The following is a 14,604-nucleotide window of genomic DNA, read 5'->3' as shown; positions in this document are numbered from 1 at the left end:
AGGCAACCTACAGAATGAGAGAAAGCATCTGCAAATCATATACATCCAGAATATGTAACAAACTCCAATAATTCATCAAGAACAACAAAATACCTAATTCAAAAATAGGAAAAGGGCTTAAATAGACATTTCTCCAAAAATGTGACACACGGCCAAAAGTGAAAAAACAAACGCACATCACTAATCATTAGGGAAACCAAATTAAAACAATAATGTAAAACCACGTCATCTCATTACTGTGGCTTTCATCAAAAAGAAAAAACAAAAAACTACACACAGAGAAAAAACAAGTGGCAGGGATGTGAAAGAATCAGAGACATCCTCATGCCCTGCCTGTGGGAAACATGGAACAGCACAGCTGCCACGGAAGACATTCCCGCGTTTCCTCGGAGTGCTACAAAGAATCACCATATGACTCGGCAACCCCACTTCTAGCTATACACCCCGAGGGGCTGAAGGCAGGGGCCCAGACAGTCACCGCACACACACGTTCACAGCAGTGACAGTCCAAACAGCCAAACGGTGGAAACAACCACAGTGCCCATTGAAAGATAGTAAGTAAACCAAATGTGGTATACCATTAACTAATAATTCAGCCTTAAAAAGGAAAGAAATTCTGACACACCCAACACAAATGAACCCTGAAAATATGCTAAGTGAACTAAAGCCACTACCAAAGAGCAAGAGAAATTAACAGGAGTTGCACAGGAACCTGCCACCTTCCTGAATCACAACTTCTTTATAAGTAGAGGGGTAGTGATTATCAGAAACCTGTAGGCGTTACAAGAAAAGAAAAAAGCAAACCAAGACCAGCAACATACATTAATACAACTAATATGGACATGGCAGTCTTATTCCAGAAATGAAAGGCTGACTTAATATTTGAAAAATCAGTAATTCACATATTAATAGAAAAAAAGAAAAACTGTATCAAAAGATTGTACAGCTGGAGGCACCAGAGGGAGGGATGAGCACGTTGGACACTAATAATGTGCCAAAGTCCCCGGCTGCTGCCCTCTCCCAACCTGAAAAAGGTGCCTTAGGCGAGCCAATCCTCGCGCCGCTGTAAATCTGAGCTCTGCCTCCCCCTACCATCTTTAAAAACTCACTGCATCAGTCGCAGGGGGGCCGTCAGGTGAGAAATTGGGGATCAACAGAGGTGAGGCTTAGAACCTCACCCCCCCATTCTGCGAGAAATCTTCTGCATACGTGGGTGTTTTATTGCCCTTGTCTAGCTTGGATTAACACATAGTCTACAGGCACACACCTGATCATCTACATTTGCTCTCTTACAACACTAAACTATGTTTTCTACCTTTATCTTGTATCTACCTACCACTTCAGCATTTTATTAAAAATAATAATAATAAAGAGAGAAATGTGGTATCCACATATAAATCAAGTATAAAAATCAAATGAGTATTCATATTCGAACTGTTTATAGTTCATAATGCATGAGCAAAACCAAAAGTTTCTGTGATGACTGCCCTTGTACTGTTCACCATGTAACTTATTCACTATGTAAGAATTTGTTCTCCATGTAAGAACTTGTTCATTATGCTTCAGAAGATTGGAGACTGACGAAAATTAGGCTTGGGGTGGATTAATGATTGTGCATTGAGCATTGACTCCCCTATACAGAATTTTATTGTTGTTAACAACCATTTGATCAGTAAATATGAGAGATGCCCTCACAACAACAAAAAAAAGTACACACTTCCAATTGTAAAATAAATAAGTAACCGGGATGTAATGTATAGCATAAGGAATATAGTCAAAATATTGTGACAACTTGGTATGGTGATAGCTGGTACCTAGAATTATCATGTATATAAATGTTGAATCACTGTGTTGTACACCTGAAACTCATGTAATGTAATACTGTGTGTCAACTACCCTTCAATAAAAAATAATTATCTACAAAAAAAAAAAAAAAAAAAAAAAGAATTAAGCTCTAGTGCCCTAAAAAAAAGGTTTAGCAAACTACAGCTTGGGGCCAAATCCAGCCAGCCATCTGCTTCTTTTTTTTTAAACCCATGAATTTTAAAAATATTTTTAAATGTTCACATTTTAAATGGATATATAAATACCTGCACAATAGCCTTGATTTTGCCTCCTGGCCTGCCAACACTTAAAATATTTACTACCTGGCTACTTAATAAAAGTTTGCTGACCCGAAAAAAAAAAAAAAACTCACTGCCTGCCCTGCTGGGCGTGACTTCTCTGGCCTGTGACTGACCAGACCAGCAAACATCGCCCGGGATTGCGCCCTATTAAACTTTTAGCTCCTTTGTAGCCTCCTCGCCTGGTCATTTCGGCTCAATTTTACCTTACAAAGATGAAAAACTATTTGATGAAATTTAATTCCATTCATAACTAAAATCTCATCACAAAGCAGAAACAGAAAGAAACATCCTTACGTTTAAAGGTATCTACAAAGAAAACCCTACAACACCATCCTTCATTTATGAAATTTTAGGAAGCTTTTCCTCTGCTCCTAGCAACAAGACCAGAACACCCATCGTCACAACTTCTATTCAACCTCGCACTAGAGGTGCTGGCAAGTACAGTACATCAGGAGGGATGCTGTAAGATCACAAATGTGCACAGGAAGAATCACATCATTCAGACAAACGTGGCACTCCAGAGGAGTGACCAAGGACAGTCCCTTCACCCAAAGGTACTGGCACAAAGATCCTATGGACAAAATGCTTATGGAAAAAATAACATGTAACCTCTGTTCTCACAGAGGTGGAAAAGCAAGAACTCACAGCCTGTGGAGATGAAAATCAGCACAATCCTTCTGGAAACTTGCCACTCTACTAAAACATATCGTATAAACCACCAAGAAACAGACATAAGAGTGTTTAAACAACCAAGGTGTTAAGGGGCACATGCCCGACAAAATGATCAACAGAAGCAGGGGAAGAGCAACCACACAAGCCTGGAGCAGCACTTTTCGGGGGGATGAGACGCAGTGTTTGCTGGAGGATCCAGACAACATTCCATTTCTGAATCTGGATTGATATTAAATGGTTTTCCCTGTGATCATTCACAATGTTGCTTTCTGTACTTTTATGTATATGCCATGTCATATTTCACAATAAAAAGCTTTAAAACAAATAGTAGAAGAGGATGAGCCAAGATAGCGGTATGAGTAGGGCAATGGAAATCTCCTCCCAAAATCATATATATATTTGAAAATACAACAAATTACAACTATTCCTAAAAGAGTGACCGGAAGACACAGGACAACAGCCAGGCTACATCTACATCTGCGAGAACTCAGCACCTCACTAAGGGGTTTAGATACAAGCCGCGGCCTAGGAGGACCCAAGTGACCCCCACCGCCAGCCCAGGTCCCTGGCGGGAGGAGAGGAGACAGAGCGGGGAGGGAGAGGGAGCCCAGGACTGCTAAATACCAAGCCCTAGCCATCCACACCCGGGGTGCAGACACACAGTGCATGCGTGGGGTGCTGGATATTAGAGAAACGGAACAGTAAAACCTGTGAGCGGGTTCCCACAGCCGGCGAACCTGGGACAAAAAAAAAGCGAGTGCTTTTTGAAAGTCTTAAAAGGACAGGGGCCTCAAAGCTGGACGGAAGCGTCCCGGCACAATCAGCTTAGAAGCTGGGAACCCGGGGAACTCCAGGCGCCCTATCCCTCTGGAATGCAGCGCAGCTCTGAGGCCCCTCACGGCGATAAACAGCCTCCTGTCCATTCCCTCTCTGGCATGACCCCGCCATAGCAGGGGAGCAGCCTGAGAGCAGCTGTGCTCACAGCAACTGCCCAGAGCCTCCTCCGCAGCCGCCCGGGCCCGACTCAGAGGCCCCGTCGGTGCCCAGCAGTCCAGCAAATGCCGCTAGGGGTCGCCGTTCCCGCAGGAGAGGAAGGTGACCAGCAAGCAAGAAGGGACTTTGTTCTCCCACCTGACACACGCGCGAACTGCCCACGACTACCTCTATCGCCAAGAAAAGCAGAAACTCCTCCCATGCTCTTGGATAGGAAGAATTAATATTGTCAAAATGGCCATCCTACCCAAAACAATCTACAGATTCAATGCAATCCCTATCAAATTACCAACAGCATTCTTCAACGAACTGGAACAAAAAGTTCAAAAATTCATATGGAAACACCAAAGACCCCAAATAGCCAAAGCAATCCTGAGAAGGAAGAATAAAGTGGGGGGAGGGGGGGATCTCGCTCCCCAACTTCAAGCTCTACTACAAAGACACGGTAATCAAGACAATTTTATACTGGCACAAGAACAGTGCCACAGACCAGTGGAACAGAATAGAGACTCCAGACATTAACCCAAACATATATGGTCAACTAATATTCAATAAAGGAGCCATGGACATACAATGGGGAAATGACAGTCTCTTCAACAGATGGTGCTGGCAAAACTGGACAGCTATATGCAAGAGAATGAAACTGGATGACTGTCTAACCCCATACACAAAATTAAATTCAAAATGGATCAAAGACCTGAATGTAAGTAATGAAACCATAAAATTCTTAGAAAAAAACTTAGGCAAAAATCTCTTGGACTTCTTCAGGAACATATCTCCACGGGCAAGGGAAACAAAAGCAAAAATGAACAAGTAAGACTATATCAAGCTGAAAAGCTTCTTTACAGCAAAGGACATCATCAATAGAACAAAAAGGCATCCTACAGTATGGGAGAATACATTCATAAATGACATATCCAATAAAGGGTTGACATCCAAAATATATAAAGAGCTCACACACCTCAACAAACAAAAAGCAAATAATCCAATTAAAAACTGGGTAGATGAGCTGAAGAGACACTTGTCCATCAGATGGTCAACAGACACATGAAAAGATGCTCCACATCACTTGTCATCAGAGAAATGCAAATTAAAACCACAATGAGATATCACCTCACACCAGTAAGGATCGCCACCATCCAAAAGACAAACAACAACAAATGTTGGTGAGGTTGTGGAGAAAGGGGAACCCTCCTACACTGCTGGTGGGAATGTAAATTAGTTCAACCATTGTGGAAAGCAATATGGAGGTTCCTCAAAAAGCTCAAAATAGAAATACCATTTGGCCCTGGAATCCCACTCCCTGGAATATACCCAAAGAATACAACTTCCCAGATTAAAAAAGACATATGCACCCCCCCCATGTTTATCGCAGCACTTTTTACAATAGCCAAGATATGGAAGCAACCTAAGTGTCCATCTGTAGATGAATGGATAAAGATGTGGTACCTATATACAGTGAAATACTATTCAGCCATAAGAAAGAAACAAATCCCACCATTTTCAACAGCATGGATGGAGCTGGAGGACATTATGCTCAGTGAAATAGCCAGGTGAAGAAAGACAAATGCCAAATGATTTCCCTCATTTGTGTAGTATAACAATGAAGCAAAACTGAAGGAACAAAATGGCAGCAGAGTCAGAGACTCTTAAGAAGGAACTAGTGGTTACCAAAGGCGAGGGATGTGGGAGGGCAGGTGGGGGAGGGAGGAAGAAGGGGACAGAGGGATATTATGTTTAGTACACGTAGTGTGGGGGATCACGGGGAAAACAGTGTAGCACAGAGAAGGGACATAGTAGATCTCTGGCAACTTGCTGCACTGATGGACAGTGACTGCATTGGGGTATGGGTGGGGGCTTGATAATATGGGTAAATGTAGAAACCACATTGCTTTTCATATGAAACCTTCATAAGAGTGTATATCGCTCATACCTTAATAAAAAATTTTTTAAAAGAAGAAAAAGACATATGCACCCCTATGTTTATCGCAGCACTATTTACAATAGCCAAGATATGGAAGCAACCTAAGTGTCCATCAGTAGATGAATGGATAAAGAAGAGGTGGTACATATACACAATGGAATATTACTCAGCCATAAGAAGAAAACAAATCCTACCATTTGCAACAACATGGATGGAGTTCGAGGGTATTATGCTCAGTGAAATAAGCCAGGCGCAGAAAGACAACCACCAAATGATTTCACTCATATGTGGAGTGTAAGAACAAAGAAAACACTGAAGGAGCAAAACAGCAGCAGAAGCACAGAACCCAAGAATGGACTAATAGTCACCAAAGGGAAAGGGACTGGGGAGGGTGGGTGGGAAGGGAGGGATAAGGTGGGGTGGGGGGAGGAAAGGGAGCCTTATGATTAGCATGTATAATGTGGGGGGCACGGGGAGGGCTGTGCAACACAGAGAAGACAAGTAGTGACTCTACAGCATCTTACTATGCTGATGGACAGTGACTGTAATGGGGTTTGTGGGGGGGACTTGGTGAAGGGTGTGTCTAGTAAACATAATGTTCCTCGTGTAATTGTACATTAATGATACCAAAATAAACAAATAAATAAATAAATAAAATTTAAAAAACAAACGATAAATCTGAACTGATCAAATTAAATGCCTTCAATAATACTTGGTACAGAAACAAAAATAATAAATGACCGTTTGAGTTCACAAAAGTACATGAATGGTGCTGAAATATTAGCTATATTAAAAAATCAAAAACTATGCTCAGTACCTAAGGTTATTTTCCTCAGGACAACTGCTACTTCTTTTTTAAGCTCCCATGTAATAAAGATGATAGTCTACAGTGGGAGCAGGGAAAGCCCACGTTGCCTGAGCTTTCCTATAAAATGAAAGTTGAACCACAACATAAATTAATTCTGAGTCCAAGAAGTCAGAAACATACAGTCTGGTTACTTAGACTTCAATTCAAAAACATCAAAGTTCAAAACTTTGAGCAGACGAGTTTCAATCCAGTTTGGGAGCATAAGCAGTACCTCCAGGAAGTGCTCAGCTGACTACAGGTATTCCGTAACTCTTTAAAGTCAGATGATGCTGATGAGTTCTGAGGGTCGTCCCATGTCAATGCCTACCTCCAAAGACGGACCACCATCTAACTACCTCAGTAGTGCTTCTGGAGACCTTCCCAAAAAAGGGTTTTCCAGAACCTTCTAAAATAATCCATTTTAGAATGAAACAATCATTACTAACAGAAAAGTCTTCCTTAAATATAACCCAACCTTCTTATTTGGATTATCTTCATTTTCCACTTACACTACACCATCAATGAAAATGGCTATTTATTGGTCTTCCTTTGTCAACTGTTCTTTCAAAGAAAAAGGCAAGAACAAACAAGGCTAGGACTAAGCTTTGCTCAGTCAAACCCATCCCACGGAGGTGCGCACCCATGATGCCAGGCCAGGCTAACTCCTCGTGGTCATCCCTTTCCTTTCCTGGAGCCAGGTGGTTGAACCGATCCAGATGTTCTAACAGGCCACCGAGCAGAGGGACAGCTCCAGCCTCCTGCATGAGACCAGCATTTTTACTGAGCAGAAGCACAATAGAAACTACTAGTTCTGGAAGGAGAACACCTACATTTGGAAAGAAAAAAAAAGCACTGATTTAAATTAAAGCATTTACCCTATAAAACCACTTTATAAGTTTGCTCTGTGTTTAAATTCTGAAAAATCACAAAGTAAGGAATGCTTGTCACTTAGCTTATTTTTACAGGATTATTTTATCTTTCATTTTGAAACAGATAGACAGAGGTATTAAACAAAACCCTCTGGGTTACAATAATGCATTTAAAAAGACTGTTTTAACAGAGAAGTATTAACTAGAGTTTTTTATTTAGAAAACTAAGTGTTTATAAATTAAGTTTACTATCAGAAAAAAGCACTCAATAAAAATGCTATACTGTCATCAAATTAACTTGAAAAAATATTATGCAATATTGAAATTTATTAAGTTCCTGAAAGGGGCAACTCATCTTTGTACTGCTGAAATAAAATTAGACAGTCACCACTAACCTTACTATAGAAATATTAATAATGGTGGGATTAACTAATTGTATTTAGAGTGATACAGCTCTCACACCAGGCTGCTTAGCAACAGAACTGTTAACTGAAAAAACAAAAGAAGAAAGGCCAACACTAGAAAGGCATGCAGTTTTATCAGGAAGTGATGTTTTAATTCTCATCAATCTCTGAAAATCAGTAATGTTCGTGACAGAAAACAAGAAAGGTACCAGTGAAGTCCCCTTCCACGATGCAGGCCACCTCTGCAAAATGCCGCCAGCTGGTAGAAGCAATACTGGCTGCCACTGGCAGTATATCTCCAATGTGTGTGCACAAAAGGGCTGTGTACTTCTTCAGCAAAGAACCAACACCCACTAGCTCAGGACCTTAAAGAAAGATTTAAAATTTTCGTTTTTACTATTAGAATTCATAAATAAACTTAATTGTTCCATGATTCCACTCCAATCTGTACATCTTTTACCTGTGATAATTTTTCAAACAGGGGCTATTAACCCTTGGTCCTTAGTTCTTTTTATATCCATAATTTGAGATAGTGAATTTGGTTATGTCGATTTTTATACACTGCATACATAGTATCCAGACACTCTGGGTGTATAAATACTAAAGTCACACATAAATACGAAGTTTTAAAATCTTATATCCAATACACAAATATTTTCTAAGTCCAAGTCTTAATGCTTGTAAATTACTCTGAATGAACAAAGTTAGGCATTTTTTAATGTTAAAAAATCTTTCAACTTTTCTTCCTACATGGCTCTAAATAACGTTTCCGTCCTTGTGACTTTATGTATTTGAGGTGGTCATCTCTTTCACCTATTTCAATCTGAAATCTTCCGTCATTTTCAAATGACTAACTCTTTTCAGGAAGTGACTAAGTCATGTTAGAAGAGCTATAATAACATTAACAAAAGCAGCAGACCTTTCCATCCTTAACAGAGAAAGCTCCTCTATGGAGAGCCAGCCACTGCCTTCAGAGCCTGTGGAAAGGGTCCAACTCTTGTGATACATCTGCTCCATTTATCTATTTTAACCCTCACAGGCACACCCCCAGGTATTATCCCAGTTCTGTAGGTGAGCAGGCTACAGTGCCCAGGAGACTGCATCTCATGTCCAGAAGCTAATACATCAGAGCTATAACTGAGGCCAACTCTTCTTCCAATAGTCATCACGCCTCCCAATACACCCAGCTGGCTTCCCAGTGTGACACACAAATACTATGTCACTGTTTTATTCCCACTTATGTCCGTCTCCAACAGCCAGTAACTAACTAATACATGGAATAGGCCTGACAGACTAACCTAAACATAAAGAATGCTGTTTTTGATGCCTAAAGAATTTAAATGTTAAGACAATAAAAATATTGATGAGTCTAATACAGAAATATCTGTCACCCAAGAAAATGGATGTAAAATGAAGTCCCCCCAAAATTGGTTCATTTACCAGTATAAGAACTACACATCCGAGCATTCAGAGTAACCATGTCAAAAAGCCTAACTTAAGAAGACACTTTTAACATTTTACGCAACTTACTAGAAACATCTGACGTCTGACCAATACTTTCTCCTGGATACAGTTTACTGATAAGTAAGCGCTGAAAACGCAGCAACAAATCCAACGAAGCTGATCTTTCACGACTGTGTTGCTCAAAGTCTAGACATGATGAAATCCGACGGGCAACATCTTTTAATCTAGCAACCGTCTGAGAAGCAATGTTTCTATGCAGGAGAAAGACGATTGCAAAATTAAACAAGTTATGTTTGTTTTAAAAAGTGGGGGAGGGGACAATTTTTTTTTTAAATGACAACATAAACTGAAATCAGAAATACAGATCATGTACCCAGGTGACCAACAGCTGTCTTCCTTCACCAAATGTGTATCAGGCATATCTATCACTAGCCCAACCTCTGTCAAAACTGAGCAGAGAAGACGCAGGGCATATAATGATGCCCTTTGCTTTATAAATCTGCTTGGATAGAAAACCCCTGTACAAACTTTTGGAAGGAAAAACAACTGTATCATTATTTCTTATCCAAAGCTGCATTTCAAATATAAACAACAGACTATCCTTAAAGACAAGACTCACTGGGATTTCTGCATCTGTCTCACAAATCTGCCTTCATACCTATTCAAGTTGCACCAAGGAAACAATGGGGTGTATTCAGGGCTCAGAGTACAGGAAGGAAGAACACAGTGAGTACCCACAGACCAGGTCAGGGTAGCAGGTGCTCAAAGAACACAGCAGCACAAAGAGAGGAGAGGCTCCAGTTCTAACCATTGGATCCAACTTGAGCCATCATCCATCAGGAAATGGGGAGAAACGAGATAGAACACTGAGTCCCAGAAGGAACTATCTAAAGAACAGTAAACTTTCTGTTTCCATGAGCAGAATGCAAAGGGAAGGAAGTCAAGACAAGACAAGGCAGGGGAGTAGACAGCACAGGTGATGGAGTGCCAGGCTGCTGGGACAAGATTCTGCAATGTTGAGCCATCAAGGTTTCAAAAGGAGAGTGGCATTCCTATTTGTGTTTGAGGAAGGTAACTGTTAATAGTATGAGGGAAAATTCAAGGGCTGGGTAACCCCAGAGAAGACCCTGCCACCCAGGGCCAGTCCCAGCTACAGATGAACAAGGCCTGATCCCCTGAGACTACGAACAGAGGAGGAGTGGGTTAGTGGAGGACAAGAGCCAAACAGAACCTAGTTCTGGGGCTGCTCTCAAAGCAGCTCCATCAGACCAGCCCCAAGCCAGTCAGGAGGGCGAGGACCAGTGGGCTAACACCTGGCACTGCCCCTGAGCAGACAAGTCTGGGATTTCTACACAATACCAGGCCACAGTCAGGCATTCTGCTCCAATTCTCAGATTTTTAAGGTAACTGCAGGTTTGTAGAGAACCTTCCCCTATGGTTCATTCCAGGAACTAACAACTGTGTAAGAGAGGACAGGAGTCCCAAAGTTACTCTTCAACTCACAGCTACCACAAAGTTACAAAATAGGAGCCAGGACACCAAGGCCAACACATGGCCCTACTTCCTGGGCACAAAAAGGAGGGCGCTTAATGGGTCTCACCTCATCCTTCTGCTCTGCCACCCGATATTATACCCTGATACCCACATCACAATAGGAGAAAACAGGTCTAGAATCTGGGTTTCATGTCATACACGAAGGAACAAAAGACAGCAATAAAACACAGTAAAAATGTTAACTTATCTCCTTAACAAAAAATTCAGAATCATCATCAAAATGTGTAATTCTGATGGAGTTCACTACTTTAAAAATCTTCACAGCTCTCTCTTTTCAAATATAAATGGTTTTCTGTGGTTCCTTGCCAGCTTAAGATCAAAGAGCTATTCTGAAATCTGTAAGATAGCTCATTTTTGGCAAGCTGCAATTTCTTCAACCTGTTTCCCAAGAAATAAAGTACATAAAATGTCTCCAAAATCTCTTACATCTTTAGACTATTTTTCTTCAACAACTGCATCAGCTAAGGCAATACAGTCAATCTCCTTTTGTCACAAACACTTAAGATAAGCAAATGAAGCATTAATATCTCTCTCTACAAGGGGAGGGCACATTATCTATGCTTATGAAAGAGCCTGCAATACAGGCATTCTGTTAGTGAAAAAAGTGTATGCACATTGGTCTTTTTCTATTTTTCCCAAAATTTAATAAGGTGTTGTTTACTTCCATGTTTCAGTTTTTGTAATGTGTTTTTTAAACAGGTGCATCTTTATTATAAACCTGTGTGGAGCCAATTTCTCCCTGCGTGCCAAAGGGACCAAAAGAAAAGAGGAAGGTTTGGAAAATTCATGAGGACTATGTAGAAAGCACATCGACATCTGACAGAAACCTAATGCCAGGGAGCCATACATGTAATGCAAAATGTCCTATCAGTAACACTAGAAAAGATAAAAAGGAACATACGATATTCTGGGAAAAAGACAGTGGAGTAAGAAGGCAAGGCAGAAACCTCTTTCCAAAGACCCATAAAACAAGAAAATACAGCAAATACAACTAAACCTGAAAACAACCTTAAGACTACAAGAACTGACTACCTACTTCTGGGGAAGAAGAGAAGACCTCACAGAAAAGGGCAAAGTGGAAAAACAAAGATCAGACAGGACCCAAGCCCTCCCCAAATCCCAGCTCGCAGGAGGGAGGAAGAGGAACTGAGGAGGAGGGAGGGAGTAGGAGCCCGAGATTGCCGAACACCGAGCCCTGGAGGTCTGTTCTGGGAACACGAGCCCACAGTACATGGTGGTCTGTTGATCAGCGGAGCTGGACAACAGAGACAGCAGAAGCCTCGGGGAGGCCGAGGTCCCGGCTGCTCGCTGAGAGCAAGCAAGCTCTACTGGCCCCCCCAAGACAAACCAAAGCAGGCAGTCTAAAAGACCTCCAGGCAGCCAGAGGGGTGCCAGGGGGGCAAGGCTCACACAGAGCTCTCTGCTCAGGTGCAAGGGCAGGAGGGCAATACCTAACAAGCCCACCCTCAGCCCAGCAGGTTGGGAACTCTTGGGAACCCCAGACACTCCAACCCCTCCCATCCTCTACCACAGCAACACAGCCGGAGGCTGCTCTCTGAGGAGCACTGCCTGCAGACTCCCCACTTGGCACTCCAGTGGGGTCAGACTTTGTTATCAGTAAGGCAGAGAGAGACCCGCCCAGTTTTATCCAGGCCAGCCAGGGAATTGCCTATGGGAACCAACCCAAGGAGCGCCTTCCTCCCAGCAGATGCAAGTCCTGCCTGCCCATGGGCCCCCTATATTGCTGCAGGCCAAGCAGAGGGGGGCCTCGCTCATAGCAACTCCAGTGAGACAGCCCCAAGGACCCTCCCTGAGTGTGCAGCCGACAGGCAGCCCACTTAGTCCAGCAGTAGTGTCAGGCTTCGCTGCCAGATAGGCAGAGGGAGACCCTCCCAGCTTTCTTAGCCCTTTTTTAGCACAGCGGGGGAAGTGCTGTGGGAGCCAGCCCCGGGAGCTCCTTCCTACCAGCAGGTGCTGTCCTCCTCCCTGCAGCCCCCACCACCGCTGCAGGCCAGGCAGAGGGTGGCTCCGCACACAGCAACTCCAGTGAGGCAGCAGCAAGGCTTCTCCCTGAGTCCATGACGAGCTGGCAGCCCACACAGCCCACCTGAAACCAGACGACTACAAGCCAGACAGAAAGGCACCCTGCCCACTGAGCACCAACAGTTGGGGATCCACACTGTAAACTGAACTGTCTTGAGCTGCTGGGTACTACAGGGCCCTCCTCCGTAAAGCTATTATTCCATAGGAAACACTGAGAAAATGAAGAGGGAGCAGAATTTGTTCCAAAGAAAACTACAAGAAAAAACACCAGAAAGAGGGCTGAATGAAACTAAAACCCCCCATCTTCTTGATAAAGACTTCAAATTCAGTCATATACATTCTCATGGATATGCAGAAAAACATTCAAGATCTCACAGAGAATCTAAACAAAAAGACAACCTGCAAAAGAGCCGCTCAGACCTGAAGAATGCAGCACCTGAAATGAAACATACAATGGAGGGATTGAATGGTAGACTTCCTCAAGTTGAAGAAGTTGAAAATGATTAGGATATCAGGGAGCAAGAAAACAATGAAGCTGAAAAATAGAAAAAAGGATCTCTAGGAATGAAAGAGTAAGAGAACTGTGTGACCAATCCAAACAGAGCAATATTCGCATAATAGGGGTACCAGAAGGAGAAAAGGGAGACAAAGGGATAGAAACTCACTTGAGGAAATCGCTGTTGAAAACTTCCCAAATCTGGAGAAGGAAACACACAATCAGATCATGGAAACACAGAGAGCCCCTAACAAAAGGAACCCCAGGAAGACAATACAAAGACATACAATAATTAAAATAGCAAAGATCAAGAACATGAAGAGAGTACTGAAAGAAGACAGAGAAAAAAGATTGCTTATAAAGGAAACACCATCAGGCCGGCAGCAGATTTCTCAGCAGAAACTTTACAAGCCACAAGGGAGTGTCATGATATATTTAATGTAATGAAACAAAAGGATACCTCCAACCAAGAACCCTCTATGTGGCAAGATTATCATTTAAATCTGAAGCAGGGATTAAACAATTTTCAGATAAAGTTAAAGGAATTCACCACTGCTAAACCAGCCCTGTAGTATATGTTAAAGGGACTGCTGTAGATGGAAATGTACCTAAGGATAAATGGCCATACCCAGTGAAAATAAACCCACAGTAAAGGTAGTAGACCAATTAAGTAGCAAGCAAGTACGAAATTAAATTAACTACTCATAAAATAAGTCAAGGGATACACAAAAACTGCAGAATATGCCACCTTATACACACAGTGTGGAGGAAGAAGAAGAAGATGGGGGGAAAGTACCTCTAGATTCTGTCTGAAATAGAGCAATCAGCAATTTAAGATCAAGGAACCTATCCTCGAACCTTACATAACCAGAAATCTAAAGCCTACAATAGATACACACACCAAAAAAAAAGAAAAGAAAGGAAAGGATGGAAGGAGGGCAGGAGGGGGAGAGAGACAAAGAAAAGAATCAAAAGAAAAAGAGAAACACAGAGAAAGGGAGGGAGGAAAGGAGGGAGGGAAGGAGACAGAAAGAGAAAGACAAAGAGAGAACTAATCAGAACACTAAAGAGACCCATAAAATAATAAGACTACAAGAGAGGAAGAAAGCAACTGAGAGGAAATATAAAAACAACCAGAAAACAATTAGTAAAAATGGCAATAAGTACATATCTATCAATAATCACCTTAAATACAAATGGACTGAATGCACC

General features: G+C 42.0%; 1 protein-coding gene across 5 annotated transcripts in view; it reads right to left on the bottom strand.

Moving 5' to 3' along the window:
• Window positions 1–14,604, bottom strand: part of HERC2 (HECT and RLD domain containing E3 ubiquitin protein ligase 2) — a 278,650-nt gene that overhangs the window by 154,250 nt on the left and 109,796 nt on the right. For all 5 annotated transcript variants that reach the window (XM_036876980.2, XM_036876984.2, XM_036876983.2 and 2 more), the window contains 3 exons: window positions 9,366–9,550; window positions 8,045–8,200; window positions 7,203–7,388 (listed from right to left, as the gene is read on the bottom strand). In XM_036876980.2, the coding sequence (XP_036732875.2) occupies window positions 7,203–7,388; window positions 8,045–8,200; window positions 9,366–9,550 (527 nt within the window). The remainder of the gene's footprint in view (window positions 1–7,202; window positions 7,389–8,044; window positions 8,201–9,365; window positions 9,551–14,604) is intronic.

The sequence above is a fragment of the Manis pentadactyla genome, chromosome 18 (assembly GCF_030020395.1).
Source record: "Manis pentadactyla isolate mManPen7 chromosome 18, mManPen7.hap1, whole genome shotgun sequence".
NCBI lineage: Eukaryota > Metazoa > Chordata > Mammalia > Pholidota > Manidae > Manis > Manis pentadactyla.
The sequence above is the reverse complement of the archived record's forward strand: the minus strand, read 5'-3'. Positions and strand labels throughout refer to the sequence as shown.